The sequence below is a fragment of the Perna viridis genome, chromosome 9 (genome assembly GCF_037379345.1).
Source record: "Perna viridis isolate PV_CMFRI_1.1 ecotype Kerala chromosome 9, ASM3737934v1, whole genome shotgun sequence".
NCBI classification, from domain to species: domain Eukaryota; kingdom Metazoa; phylum Mollusca; class Bivalvia; order Mytilida; family Mytilidae; genus Perna; species Perna viridis.
This window is the reverse complement of record NC_142453.1, coordinates 28,525,375-28,541,019: the sequence shown is the minus strand read 5'-3', so window position 1 is coordinate 28,541,019 and position 15,645 is coordinate 28,525,375. Positions and strand designations below refer to the sequence as shown.

General features: G+C 34.1%; 1 protein-coding gene across 2 annotated transcripts in view; it reads right to left on the bottom strand.

Annotated features, from left to right (window-relative positions):
• Positions 1-3,929: 3,929 nt before the first annotated feature.
• LOC148607637 (protein MMS22-like) overlaps positions 3,930-15,645 on the bottom strand; it is a 43,888-nt gene continuing 32,172 nt past the window's right edge. For both annotated transcript variants that reach the window (XM_088545334.1, XM_088545335.1), the window contains exons 27-37: positions 15,459-15,617; positions 14,455-14,581; positions 13,882-14,052; positions 13,012-13,134; positions 12,496-12,591; positions 11,651-11,692; positions 11,094-11,228; positions 9,830-9,888; positions 7,752-7,886; positions 7,228-7,419; positions 3,930-6,555 (exon numbers count right to left, since the gene is read on the bottom strand). In XM_088545334.1, the coding sequence (XP_088401460.1) occupies positions 6,516-6,555; positions 7,228-7,419; positions 7,752-7,886; positions 9,830-9,888; positions 11,094-11,228; positions 11,651-11,692; positions 12,496-12,591; positions 13,012-13,134; positions 13,882-14,052; positions 14,455-14,581; positions 15,459-15,617 (1,279 nt within the window). In that variant the 3' untranslated portion in view covers positions 3,930-6,515. The remainder of the gene's footprint in view (positions 6,556-7,227; positions 7,420-7,751; positions 7,887-9,829; positions 9,889-11,093; positions 11,229-11,650; positions 11,693-12,495; positions 12,592-13,011; positions 13,135-13,881; positions 14,053-14,454; positions 14,582-15,458; positions 15,618-15,645) is intronic.

Genomic DNA, 15,645 nt, shown 5'->3' with positions numbered 1-15,645 from the left:
TTCATATTTTTTTATATCAATGCAAACTTCATACAAGAATAATGACTTTGTGAACGATAGCCACGTTTAAAAGGTAAAACGAAACTAAATATGAATAAAATATGAATAAAACGTAAAAAACAAATTGATAAATGTTAGCCCAAATTTTCGGCCTTTCTCGGGACAAACTTCATATACCCGTGTTGTGATGTGAATGGGTACTTTAGTTTGTTTAATAGCTCTTTAGTTCACCTGGCTAAAGACCATTTGAGCTATTGCATCACTTGGCGTCCGTCGTCTTTCAAACTCATCTCCTCTGAAACTACTCAAATTTGTACCTAAATTTGTATGAATGTTCTGTAAGTATTCTGCATGGAACTGATGTGAGGATTTTTTATCCGTTCAACAAGCTGACCACCATTACTAAAAATAGAACATAGGGGTCAGACAGAGGTTTTTCCTGTATACCTCCAAAACCGTTAGGTTTAGCCAAATTCTGACATAGTGTAAAATTGTTCAGGATGATGAGATCTATATTTAACCAAATTTACGTTTTAATCTATTAAGCCATGCTAGAGTTATTGCCCTTTTTCGATGTTTTTTTTCCCTATTTTAAGTGTTATTTCTTTCAAAAATCCTCTCCTCTGAAATTACCAGGTCATATATAACCAAACTTTTTATTCCTGGGGATTTTCACCTGTCAAAAACCATGGCTGCTGTTAAAAAACAGAAGTTCAGACAGAAGATTTTTTCATACATCTCCAAAATCGTTAGGTTTAACCAAATTCTTTCAAATGCCGAAATGATAATTAATATAATACCTACAAAAGTCTGTATTTGATCGAAGTTGTTGGGCCACTCCAAGGCCTACAAAAGTTTGCAAGGTTCAACGATGTTGTACGACTCCTTGTTAGAGTAATTGCCCTTTAAAGGCGAAAATTGATGTTTTTCAAAGTTTTCAGCCAATACCTTGATAATTATAATAAATAGAAACTTTCAAATGATGAAATGATCCTTATGATAAGTCCTACCAAAGTCTTCATTGAATCAAAATTATTGGACAACTCCTTGTTTAGAGTTATTGCATCGAATGGCAAAAAATTAGCCACGTGAGCGATTCAGGTTCCTGGGAGCCTCTTGTTTCCTATTTTCATTCATGACTGATAGCAGCCTGGTTTCAAAACTACAAGAATATACATGTAACTATTATCAGACATTATTTAGGTCATGACTTGCTATTTTTACATTATGGTGAACCAGTGTCTGTCCATCTTTCTCGTAACTCCATATACTAATAACAGTACAATGGGAGGGAGAATTTTGAAATTATTTAAATGATAGTACAGTATCTATATGAATTGCAACTTTAAGAACTTGGAACAATATGCTCTCGAAGAGCCTGAATAGTTCACCTGGTAAACCATAACCTATTAACTAAGAACTAAGTAAGTAAAAGTATCATGCTTTGTAACCATGTTTGACAAAAAATAATGCTGAAAAAGAGTATGTATATGCTGTCACTTCAAAAGAGTACCTAAGGCACTGTAAATTGTTAGAACTGCCTTGAAAGTGTTTTCAGAACCTCTGGAAAAAATCTGGGTAGGAGCCCCCTATGCCCTGTCATTCCAACGGGTCAGAGGGGGAGGGGGCATTAGCCCAGTATATATTAGCTGAAAAAGAACATAACATGAAGTTAAACCATGGCTATCCAACACTTCCATTATTACCATTCATATCAGGAGACCATGTTTACTATTTAGACCAATTATCTTTGAATTCAAAGCAAGCATAAAATTTAGCTGGGAGATGGCCCCCAGAACGATCTTTCATCATCACCATTCAACTTCAACACCTAGTTTCCTAAAGAAAGAATCTGAGCAACTGGTGAAAATGGTCGTAAAATGGCCGCCTAAAAAAATAATTTCAATACTGCCAGTCAACTCAGAATATCATGTTTCTTGTGGGTACCTTTCTTTTTTTATTGTTCATCTATAGTAGAGGAACAAATCGCAAAAAAGGCATTTTGACCCCTATGTTCTACTTTTAGTGATGACGTCCATATGAATTGTGAAAAATTTTAAATGATAATAAAAAATTATGCCAGTTATTATTAAATTTTGTTTCAATTGGTTTCAGAGAGTTGCACACATTAAAACGACAAAACATTTTGTTTCCGGGGTCACAAATCCTACAACAGGTAACAAATCATTTAAAAAAATTCAGCAAACATATATCTTCTGATGGTGAACAATATTACTCTCCAACAGAATTTCGCTAAATTCAAAGATTTTTGGGTTATTGCAAAAATGCATTTCGACCCCTACGTTCTACTTTAAGAAACAGCAGCAGCCTTGTGTTTTTACCAATCAAAAATCCAACCGATCATTTTGTGCTGGATACCCTTAAAAAACAATGATACCAACTTTCAATTAATTCTGTACTGTAGATTTTGAGGAAGATTTTCAGAAGTAATAACATCAAAACAGCAAAAATAAAAATAATAATAATAAAAACAGATCTCATCCTGCTGAACACTTTAACATATGTTTGATATTGGTTAAACCTAACGGTTTTGAGATACAACATGTATATGCAAAAATCTGCTGAATGACCCCTATGTTCTATTTTTAGTAACAGCCGCCATTTTTTACAGGATACTCTAGGAAACAATCATGTCAAGTTTCATCCAAATCTATTAAGTAGTTTCAGAGGTGGCGATGTTTGAAGAATTCTTAATGAAGACGATGGACGCCAAGTGATAGCAATAGCTCACGTTCTATGGCAAGGTGAGCTAAAAAGAGGCTAAATATAGAAAGACCCAGTTTCTTGTGAAATTTAAAAAAATAGGACTGCTCTATTTTGATTTGGTTTAATAATAAAAAATGGTTAGTTTCACTACCATGTATTTAGTGATAACTCTGGTAAAACTTGCTGAATGAAACTATGCAGTACAATGTATACACAAATTTGTGACCAAGGTGTTCCTGTAGTGTCACATCAAAGATATCCCAATTTTAGTGGATTCTGAAGTTGCTCGTTTGCTTTTGTTACTTTGTATGTATGATATTAGTTACTTTATATTCTTTGTTGTGTATGTTTGTTTACCATGTCTGGTCTTTGCCCTGGATTACATTCTTTTGATAACTGCTACGACTTTGTTCCCTTGATTACTCTTCCATATGGGTACATAATTTTCATGATTTTGTTCGTAAACATAAATTTTCCATATGATTCTCAGGTTGGTACTAACCCATAAGCTTTATTTCAAGAAACGAGGCAGTACCAAAACAAAACAAGTACTATCTTTATAAAAAAAAAAAAGATAGCTGACGCGGAAAAATTTCAAAGTTTCTACATTTCTTTCAAGAAAATAACACATGGCACGCAATTACAAGTTTTCGATACAGTTTTTTTAATGCAATTTCAAATTTTCTATACAGTTTTTTGAACGCCACTAAGTTATCAGTATTTGGCCAATCGGGAAAAAGAATTGCTATCAGGTGATTTGCGTTTCCATAGAAGAGTGTCCTTAAGGTCAAAGGGAAAGAAGCTAAACTATACTGGATATGTTGGAAAAAACGGTTTCACTGTGTTTCTTGGAAATTGTAGTCCCTTTAGAAAAGGAAACATATAAGGTGAAACCCAACAAATGTACCATCATATATATAAAATAGTAAATACTTAGAGATCACTGAAAGGTCTTGGATTAGTGTGAACATACCATTTTTTCATTTCATCATCATCATCATCATTTCATGTTCATCGCATGAATATAGCTGAAATATTGCTGCTCGGGCTTAAACCCCAACAATCAATCAATCAATCAAGTAAGCTCTGAAAAGCCATGACTACTCCTGCTTTTCAGATGTTTCTTTTTTAAGGAGGTAGACCTAGGGTTAGGGACACAACTCTTAGAAATCAATCTTCTGCAAGCATTACAGTAACTCAGATTGATTTTATTCTGTTTCAAAGGAAAGCTTGAAAAGCTATGGTGAAATTGAATATAGTATAAACATATCACTGATTTCAAGAGTTATTTCCTTTACCCTAAGTCTACCTCCTTAAATATATATTGCAATTTTCTAAATATCAAGTTTCAGTAGAAGCTAAGGAATAAACAAGCAGACTCCTAACACTTCAGGAAAACAGTTTCATAATTTCATGTTTTATTTGATTTGAAATATTAATATCTAAAAAAAGAAACATTCCTTCAACATAACAAAAATTGTAAAAAAAAAATAGTAAATTAACAAAAAAATGATCAAATCACACCATACAATGTACATAATTAAGACACATACACTGCAAAGATACATACACGTAGTACTTTATTTATTCATACAATACATGTACATGATCAGCATGATACATACTATATACTGAAAATATATTTTGGACTTGTTTTTATGTAGGTATAAATCCTTTGTCTCCTATATATATGTATGTGTGTTTTGCATTACTTCAAGAAATAGAATATGGACTTAAAAATCATCTGTTATTCTAACTCTTAAATTCTGAAAAGATATGAGAATCAATTAAATTTATTAATTGATTATTATCTCCCTTATGTTCATAACTTTGTAAAAACTCTCTCATTGTTTGATGTTCTGTCAACATTAACATAAATGTAAGGCCTAACTGTCTGATTGCTGTCCAGGTCCTAACTGTCCGATTGCTGTCTGATTGCTGTCCAGGTTCTAACTGTTTGATTGCCACCCAGGCCCTAATTGTCTCATTGCTGTCCAGGTTCTAACTGTCTGATTGCTGTCCAGGTTCGAACTGTCTGATAGCTGTCCAGGTTCGAACTGTCTGATAGCTGTCCAGGTTCTAACTGTCTGATTGCTATCCAGGTCCTAACTGTCTGATAGCTGTCCAGGTTCTAACTGTCTGATTGCTGTCCAGGTTCTAACTGTTCTAATTGTCTGATTGCTGTCCAGGTTCTAACTGTTTGATTGCTGCCCAGGCCCTAATTGTCTGATTGCTGTCTAGGTTCTAACTGTCTGATTGCTGTCCAGGTTCTAACTGTCTGATTGCTATCGAGGTTCTAACTGTCTGATTGCTGTCCAGGTTCGAACTGTCTGATTGCTGTCCAGGTTCTAACTGTCTGATTGCTGTCCAGGTTCTAACTGTTTTAACTGTCTGATAGCTGTCCAGGTTCTAACTGTTCTAACTGTCTGATAGCTGTCCAGGTTCGAACTGTCTGATTGCTGTCCAGGTTCTAACTGTTTGATTGCTGCCCAGGTCCTAACTGTCTGATAGCTGTCCAGGTTCTAACTGTCTGATTGCTGTCCAGGTTCTACTGTCTGATTGCTGTCCAGGTTCTGTCTGATTGCTGCCCAGGTTCTACTGTCTGATTGCTGTCCAGGTTCTAACTGTCTGATAGCTGCCCAGGTCCTAACTGTCTGATTGCTGCCCAGGTCCTAACTGTCTGATTGCTGTCCAGGTTCTAACTGTCTGATTGCTGCCCAGGTTCTACTGTCTGATTGCTGTCCAGGTTCTAACTGTCTGATAGCTGCCCAGGTCCTAACTGTCTGATTGCTGCCCAGGTCCTAACTGTCTGATTGCTGTCCAGGTTCTAACTGTCTGATTGCTATCCAGGTTCTAACTGTTTTAACTGTCTGATAGCTGTCCAGGTTCGAACTGTCTGATTGCTGTCCAGGTCCTAACTGTCTGATTGCTATCCAGGTTCTAATTGTTCTATCTGTCTGATTGCTGTCCAGGTTCTAACTGTTTGATTGCTGCCCAGGCCCTAATTGTCTGATTGCTGTCTAGGTTCTAACTGTCTGATTGCTGCCCAGGTCCTAACTGTCTGATTGCTGTCCAGGTTTTAACTGTCTGATAGCTATCCAGGTTCTAACTGTTTTAACTGTCTGATAGCTGTCCAGGTTCTAACTGTCTGATAGCTGTCCAGGTTCAAACTGTCTGATAGCTGTCCAGGGTCTAACTGTTTTGACTGTCTGATAGCTGTCTAGGTTCTAACTGTCTGATTGCTGTCCAGGTTCTAACTGTCTGATAGCTGTCCAGGTTCGAATTGTCTGATAGCTGTCCAGGTTCTAACTGTCTGATTGCTGTCCAGGTTCTAACTGTCTGATAGCTGTCCAGGTTCTAACTGTTTTAACTGTCTGATAGCTGTCCAGGTTCTAACTGTCTGATAGCTGTCCAGGTTCGAACTGTCTGATAGCTGTCCAGGTTCGAACTGTCTGATTGCTGTCCAGGTTCTAACTGTCTGATTGCTGTCCAGGTTCTGTCTAATTGCTGTACAAGTTCTAACTGTCCAATTGCTGTTCAGGTTCTGTCCGATTGCTGTCCAGGTTCTAACTGTCAAAATGCTGTCCAGGTTCTAACTGTCAAAATGCTGTCCAGGTTCTAACTGTCTGATTACTGTCCATGTTCTGTCTGATTGCTATCTGACTGCTGTCCAGGTTTTAATTTGTTGTTTGTTAAATTTATTTGTCATTGCATGACCAAGTGCTGCCAAGGACTTTATATTTCAGTTTTACCAATCTCACCACCATTGTAAGACAATACCCTTTTGTTCACGTCTGAAGTGCCTGAACAAGTGAAGCATATGTTTGTCTGAAAGAAGAAGCAAAAAAATGGGTCAAAGCAGAAATGGCTGGGTTGCAGTAAAGTTGAAGAATACACAGAGTCAGTAAACAGGAAGTAGAAGTGTGACAGACTTGATACTAATATGGGACCCCATATTAAAGTTGCATACCATTAACTAATGGCAGTAATACATAGTTGTTGAGAAAAATAATGCAAAAATATTATCCCCACCTGCCTGCTTGACCTACATTCACCCTTCTTTAAGGCAATTTTGCGCAAGTGAAACCTGGCCAAAAATTGTAACCTCAAAACAACATGAAATAATCATTATGTGAGCAATAATGTAATCAGTGTGACCAAATAACAAACCAATTTAGATTCACATGTATATCTATATTATCCTGTTATACAGAAATATTATCCATTGTTTTTTTCTGAAATCAGTGTATTAATATTGAGTTGTTTTTCCTGAAATCAGTGTATTAATATTATGAACAATCTTGCTTTAATTATCATATGTATCATTCTTACTGAAAAGTGATGAATCTCAACGATAAAATCATACTAACAATTTTTTTTTTTTTTTATTGAAGTCATAAATTCATATCTTTTATGATGTTTATCATTCTCAAAACAAATCAATGAAAATTGGCCTCTTGTCAACCTACTTCTATCCCACTGTTCCAAACTTACATGTACCTTAATCTCTGGTCCTGTCCAGTGCCTTTAAAGGATTCAAATTCCACAATAATATGTTCTATCCTGGGTAAGGCTTTCTGTACATAACAACTGCCTGATCTAGGTAACTTCTCTAACGTCTTTATGGCTTGATTTAGTTTTATCTTCTTAAATTTGGTAATAAATTGCATTATTTGTTCTCCGATTAACTCTCTGCAAAAGATTTAAAGAAATGAATATTGAAACATGGCGTCTGAGATAGAATTATGGCCTTAAAAAATGTTAAATGAGTGTAAGTTTAGAATGTTGACTGTATGTTCCTGCAATTGATTAAATCCAATTCAAGGTATAATTTTACACTTTTGCCTTTAAATTAAAACTTCTTTCACAAAAAGTTATGCTGCAACAAAAATCAATGATCTGTTTGTGAACGATAAAGTAAGAAACTACAAAGTAATGTAATATTTATAAGGTAGTCAGTGAAAACTAATTTCACAAAAAAAAATGCCTTGTTAAATAAATATTATAGCAATTAAAATCCTTACCTTGTGGCAATATTTTGATGAGAGCTGCCAGCATCAACCATCTGTTGTAGTATGGTTGTACATAGCTGCTGTGTAGAGATAGATTCACACTGTAGGTGTATGGACAGCATTGGGAAAACCAATGTATTCAGATCACTGCAAAATATCAAAAGCATCAGCATTTAGCAACAGGCAATTTAACTTAGGGGGACTGGTTTAAACTATTTCTGGTTGGTCTAAATTGTTCTTGTTTTGGTGGAGTTGAAATAATATTGGTATTAATTAAAGCATGCAAGTTGTTATCCTCTTTTAACAGATGTAGTATGGTTAACCACTTCTTGTCCACCAACATGTCTGCAATCAAAAATACTGGGAGGACTTTTAACTTGTTTTAACAATGTTTGTACCTATGCAAGAAGTTGTTTTAACAATGTTTGTACCCTAGCAAGAAATTGTTTTAACAATGTTTGTACCCATGCAAGAATTTGTTTTAACAATACTTGTACCCAAGCAAGAAATTGTTTTAACAATGTTTGTACCCATGCAAGATATTGTTTTAACAATGTTAGTACCCATGCAAGAATTTGTTTTAACAATGTTTGTACTCATGCAAGATATTGTTTTTTTATGTTTCATTGTTTTCCTAATATTTTTTTAAAAGGACTGGAAAATTGGACCCTTGAAAAAAAGGGATGAGCCTACCATATATTTTAGTGTAGCTATTTGTCAAGGATGCATAAATCTTTGAATTATTACTCTGATGAATAATAGTACTTCCATAGTACCATTTTTTCTATGTAAAAGCTGCCATTTTTTCCACACAGGTTAAAACTTATTTAACATGATTGTACTCAAAATACCATAAAAGGAAAATGCCTCACTGGTAACAAATTGTGTTAACAACTTTTGATTTCTCTGAACTTCAATAAATTAATTTTTACAAATACTTTTAAATAGTTTTATTGAAAATGTGATAATCTTACAAATTCTGCTAATATTCATAGAATTTTTCAAATGATTGTAAACAATTAAAGTTGACAGAACATATGTTAAAGGCCAATGTAATATCTGAACAAGGGCAAGTCACATACAATTTTAAATATTATTTCATTATGTTACTTTCATATTTTGTATAATAATATAAAATTGCAAAATTGTCATTTTTGTGTTGCCACTACAAAATGCACTAGACGACAGATGGATGAACACTGAACTAAACTTTTCTGGAGGCCATCAAAAAATACCTTGACACTTTGTGTGGCAGGGTACAAAAAGTGGTCACATAATTACAACATGTTTGATGACTAAATGTATATAATATTATATAAGAAATAGGAAAGAACTGAGGAATTGGAATATCTGACAAATTAAAGATGTGAAATACTTCAAGTGGGAAATTCGTTTTTAAATAACATGCGATTATTAATGGCAAAAATGTGAGTAGCAGAGGATTAATTGTTTTTATTGCATCTCATTGAGATAGTACGGATTTAAGTAAAGATGGAATTGAAATAAAAAAGTCAACAAACCAAGTCTGCTGGGGTATATGCATAAAACTCGCATGATTTTTTTATGCAATGATGGTAATGCATCTGTACACCAAATATCACTGACCTAGCATAAGGGGTTTATGTTTAAATGAACATTAACTATGTGGACGCTATCACTGCCATCACCTGAAAAGCAAAGCCTAAGTCTCGCCTTCCACGACTTTCGTCGTAGGCGAGACAAAAATTAGGCCTATCAGTTGTTCCATTCAGTCACTGCATGTAGGATCTAACAACACTCCATTCTACTTTCTGTTCTGATAACCTTTCTGAACAGCCAATCATCTTTCATGATTTGAAGGCATTATCCAAAGGGAACAAACTGAGGATTCTGAAAAGGCCATCTCCACTGAAAATACTGTGGTGTAAGATCCTTCTTGCAGTGACTGAATGGAATAATTGATAGGTCTAATTATAATTGTATAGTGTTACATATGGATTTATCTCAAATTTTGCATAAAAACTTAACCCTTCACTCCTTATTAAAAGGCATTTTTAACAAATATCTCTTGATAAATGAAATGAATTGGATAACTAACATTGTAAACATACCTAGCCAATACTTCTTTGTTTCCTGTTCTGTTCATAACATCTCTAATAAAATACAATGCCTGAAAAGATAAAACATAGACCTCTTCATAGTTTGTGATGATAGGGATGAAGGGTAAGTGACATCCTGAATACATTTTTTTCAAAAGGAGGCCTAAGGCATGAATGGCTCAAAATTGTTCTCTTGAAAATGGATTAAATAATTCAGAATTGTTTGAACAGGTACTTGCAGGGTGTTCTAGGTAGGCTTGCATGTGTTTCGGGAAGCCCTGTTGGTCAAGATATAATCCATAACAACATGGTGGTGCATCATCAACAGAGTTGTTATTTGTGTTCCTCATAGGCAAAGCCTTCAATCTAATATATACTGGAAAAACTGTGAGCAAACGTCACTTGGTGATATCCCCACATCCCTCCCCAGTGAACCATTTAGGATACCCCAGAAGTGATTTAAGCATTCAGATGGAAAAACAAAATAGCAGGTGCACAATGGACTCATGTAATAAAGTATCTGTGAAAGTTTCATCAAATTCCATACAGCAGTTTCAGAGGAGTTGCAGATAAGAAGAGTGGACAGACGCATGAAAAGACTGACACCATTATACTCCTGCTTTTCAAGAGGGGGAGGGGAGGGGGTAACAGTAATAGTATTATTTACATCGGTATCAGTATTTGTGCTTTGTAAGAATTCTCTTAGTTCAATAGCTTCTTAATTTGTTGATACAACAAAATGGGTATTCCACAAACAATAGTTCTTCCACAGTAAATTTGTGGCCGTGTAGTTTATGATCATATACTAGTACAATTTGAACTTATCAGCCATCTTTTTAATCACAATTTTCTCTTTTTTTTTAAAATAAATATCTTTGAGATGGAATCCATCTCTGTGGCAAAAATTCTGAACACCAGCCATCCACAACACAATCAGTTTATCATGAAAACTCATAACAGTAAAAACAGTTATGCAAAAATTATTAATTTGATCTTGAGGTAGCATTTAAGGTTGAAGGTCACCAACCATGGTTCAAAATGCATCATCTTGAGCTGATTTACCCTCATACCAAATATCAAAAGCCTACAACAAAAGAAAACAAAGTAACAGCAAGGACACAATTTGTTACAGACGAACAGACAGAATGAGCACTCTATAGCACCTGTCACAGTCACACGGACCATAATAGTTTTACGTTTTCTTATATTCAGATGTTAAAAATCTGTCTTACATCAAAAACATTTCAGTTTCTAATAAAAGATATGATTATATTACCATTTGGTAGTTTTCAGGCAGGTTATAGGTCTGTGTAACTGTCATAAAATTATCTTTTACAATCTCCAACATATACTGTCTAAAACCTTGAGATGATTCAGATGGCTGTCGTACATAACTTCCTTTCAAAGATGTCTGTAAGGAAATGTATACACTACATTTCAAAAATTGAAAAATTAGCAAAACAAGTTTATGAAAGGGCACTAAGTATTACAGAAAAAGTTTCGCTTAATTTTTTATTGAAATTATATAATGTGATGAAAATTTTCACATTCATTGAAGCATAAACAAGGAGACAATGATAAGAACTAGGATATTCATAATTCTGGGAGATAGACTAGATCAACAAAACAGACAAAACACAGTAAATAAAACAAAACCCACAGAAACTTGAGTAAACTCCAGTAAAAGTTTGGAATATTGACTTGGTAGGTTAAGCCTCCTCTAATTTTTTAGAAGCATTTGCTGACTTATAATCCTATTAAGCTTGTAGAACTAATAATCTCATCTACATTGATATTATGAAATTATATGTGTTTAACAAATACCATACTCACCACCAAAGGATGAACAAGTGATGATGTACTGCCTGCTGAATTCTACAATGATGAAACCAATGGTAATAATATCACATGAATATGGGGTCTTATAATTTGCATTTTCAGCTGACAAATACCATATGGAATCAGGAAATGAATTGACAAAGGAGACAAAGTGTTACACAACAAATTCTGCTTTATTTTATGTTCAATTATGTAAATCATTGAAAATTTAAACTTGCATGGGATATGTTTTTGCTTTTTCAAATTATTAATTTAATGTAAACCTACAATGACATGCATTCATATGAAACTACACCTATATTTGTAACTACACGTGGTTAATGGTTATAGAAAAAAGTTGATGTACCATAACATTGGCCTTTTGATACAAAGAAAACAAGAGGTTGCATGTGTTTTTGTCATGCCAAGCAAACCCCCTATTTGTAGTCTGCAAACATGAGCAAAAGCTAAAGGAAAACAAAATACACATCACCAAGCCAAAGCCATAACCAAATACACATCACCAAGCCAAAGCCATAACCAAATACACATCACCAAGCCAAAGCCATAACCAAATACACATCACCAAGCCAAAGCCATAACCAAATACACATCACCAAGCCAAAGCCATAACCAAATACACATCACCAAGCCAAAGCTATAACCAAATACACATCTCCAAGCCAAAGCCATAACCAAATATGTTCATTACTCTAGTAGAAGCTGAAAAATCTGTTGCAATATGTGAACAGATGGATGGACTACATGTAAGTTAAGCTCCCTTTCTCACTGAGTAAAAATGGAAGGGGTGTAAAAGCTATTTAATACCATTACAATGTAAAAATGATATATGTACTTACCCAGAATTTTGGAAGGTAAATTGTTACAATATCCTTTAGTCTTCTCTGTATAAATGGATCACGTCTAAAATCTAAATTTGACAGACCACTAACAAACTGGAAAAGGAATAAATAAAACATTTAGGGTTTTGTATCGCACAAAAATACCAGTCTACATCTTAAGAGTATTGTATGGGAAATAAACAAACCGCTGAACAGAAACACATCTGCTTAGAGACATTCCTGTTTTTGTGAAACCATTGAAATAGAAGGAAAAGACAAGTACTCGTTCAAATTTATCAAGGGCTACTCCAGGAAAAAGTATATAGGGGATTGGACAGGACTTTTTAAAAATTGTATTGATGGGAGTAATTCAAAGCATACATTATGAATTTTTTTTGTAATTACATAGTTAGTGGGGTACTTTAAAAATGTGCCATCCAATCCTTCCATACATTTTTTCCTGAATACATCCTCAGGAATTTTGGTAAGATTTGAATTTAAAAATTTCATCCAGTCTTTCATACTTGTACATACCAAGTGAAGATGATCTCTAACCAAATCAAGGAAGACAGGACTAGTAGGTTTATCTTTCTTAAACAGTGTATGAGGTACTACCATTGTGTTGATAATATCAGGCAGTGGACAGTTCGGTTTGGACTGCAAGGTAAAAAAAAACAAACACTGCCTAAGTCAGCATGTTCTCCTTGCTTTAGATAAGGTCTATTAACACAGCTGCACTTAATCACATGATGCAACTGATACAGCCAATCTCATGATAGAAAACTCTAGGAGACCTTAAAAACATCGTATCCAAAACTTTTTTAACCTATAAAGTGTTTTTGTTTTATTTCCGTACAACATGTGGATGGGTGGACTACATTTAATTAAGTTTTATGCCACCTTGGAAGTCTTGGATGCTCTGAGAATTCAAAATGAATGCTATTGACAAACTAGAAAAACTATAAAACAGCTAACAAAAAGAATACCCCCACTTCAAACAGAGTTGAATGATCAGTCTTCATTTGAATAATCTTCCATAGCAGGCATTGGACAATAGGTATATTCTATATAAGCCTGGCCTTCCATAAAATTAGATTGACTTCCTTTAGAATCCTCAGACAATAAATATACTCCTTTACTCACATCTACATATGATGTCCAACCTTTTTACAAAACTACGTAAAAATCTACTGTTTGGTTTAGGAAAAGTTGTGTTTATAATGTTTTAACATGTAAAACCCTTAATATGGATTATCTCTACAATAATTATATTTCCTTTAACAATCAATGTCAACAACTATAATATACAATGAAAAATCATATGAAGGTTCCGTTATATTTTGTATACTTCAAAACTACAACAAAATTATAAAAAAATGCAAAATATTAAAACTGAACTCTCACCTTTACATACAGAAGATGACCACAACATTTAACAAGATAACCAACAACAGAATAGGCAGTACATAACGTCTCTACTGGTCTCATCGTCTGGAAGTATGGTGTCAGATGTCGATGGATGTCTCTCACATATTCTGTAACTTGGTCTCTCAGCTGAATCTTCTCCTTCCAGTTCTGAAAATATGGGAAGCAGAAGCATAAATGACATATTCTGTCAAGATTTAGTTTTATTCTGTTTCTTTTTTTAGAACATCTGGATTGACAAAGTTGAATCTTTAATTATAAACATATTGAATAACAAACTTTAAGTATGGTAATGCATAATGTAACTCTAATGAGTTGGCAATGTTTTAATCAACCCATTATGAATTAGCAATGTTTAAATCAACCCATTTATGATGTTTCTGAAAGGAAGATTTGAAATTTAAAACATTGTGAATTGTGTTAATACACACTTTAAATATATGTACAACCACTATTAACCTTGACTGAAATTATGAATTGTTATTATCAATATTTTAAGTATAAATTTAAGTGATCCCAACACAATAAACATAACATTAACTTTCTCCGAACCTCTAATTTATCATACAGATTTTGTATTGCTTTAAACACATGGTAGATAATTTTATCTGGTTCCTGTGGAATAACATAACTGGTTCCATTCAAAATAGATTTTATTTCTGGTAGGCTCAACACACTCCTAAAAATAACATACAATTCTGTATAGAATGATAACAAAAGTTAGTATAAAAAATATGGAAAAAGAGACTTAATTAATCCATTTCAAACGGAATTTTATAGCAATTCAAAATAGTGATACCGATTTAAATACAAATAGAGCCAGGCTTCAGAGTGACTTAAATAGCTCTCTAGGTAGAAATGTACCCTCATTTTACCAATGAGTCCTACTTAATTACCACTGAATACCTGTGAGATTTTTTGGACACTGTCTTTCAAGTTTGAATAGTTGTCAATTATGATACACCTGTCATAATTGACAGCTATCCAACTTTGAATGATAATGTCCAAAAATCTCACATGTGTTCATTCCATATTAAGTAGACTATGATGCAAAATGTCCTTCACAGTTTACACTAACTCTTTTTTTTTCTAAATAAAAGAACAGCGTTCCAATGTCCCTCTGGAAAATAAAATGTGGAAAACTTAAAATTCACTGAAATTGTCTTAGTCCAAGGGCCATAACTTCTGTAAAAATCATTCAACTGTAACCAAAGTAAAACTTAATCTGTAACTTCTCATAGTTAGACTACATACAAAATATAAAATCAATTGGTAAAAGCACCACAAAAAAAGTGCGGAAAACTGTAAATTCACTGAAATTTTTTAAGTCCAAGGCCCGTAACTTCAGTAAAAATCATTCCACCGTAACCAAAGTCGAACTTAATCTGTAACTCTTCATAATAACGCCACATACTAGAAACTTATTTGGTAAAAGCATAACAAAAAAAGTGCAGAAAATGTGGATGGACGGCATTTCCATGTCTCCTCGCAAAGCGTTGCAGGGGGCAATAAAGGATCAATATGCAAATTATGATTTTATTCATATTATCTACTACCTGCTTAAAGCCTGCAGCTGCTTTGAGGAGGCTGGAACAAATACAGCACATCTTATCCAAGTCTGTGTTAGGACTGTCTGGAAGTTGGACATGTGACCTGACAAAAGGTCAAGGGCCATATCTATGGTAACTATGTTGCTAAGGTATCTGCATACAATACTACAAAAACAATTTTACTGTCACTTGA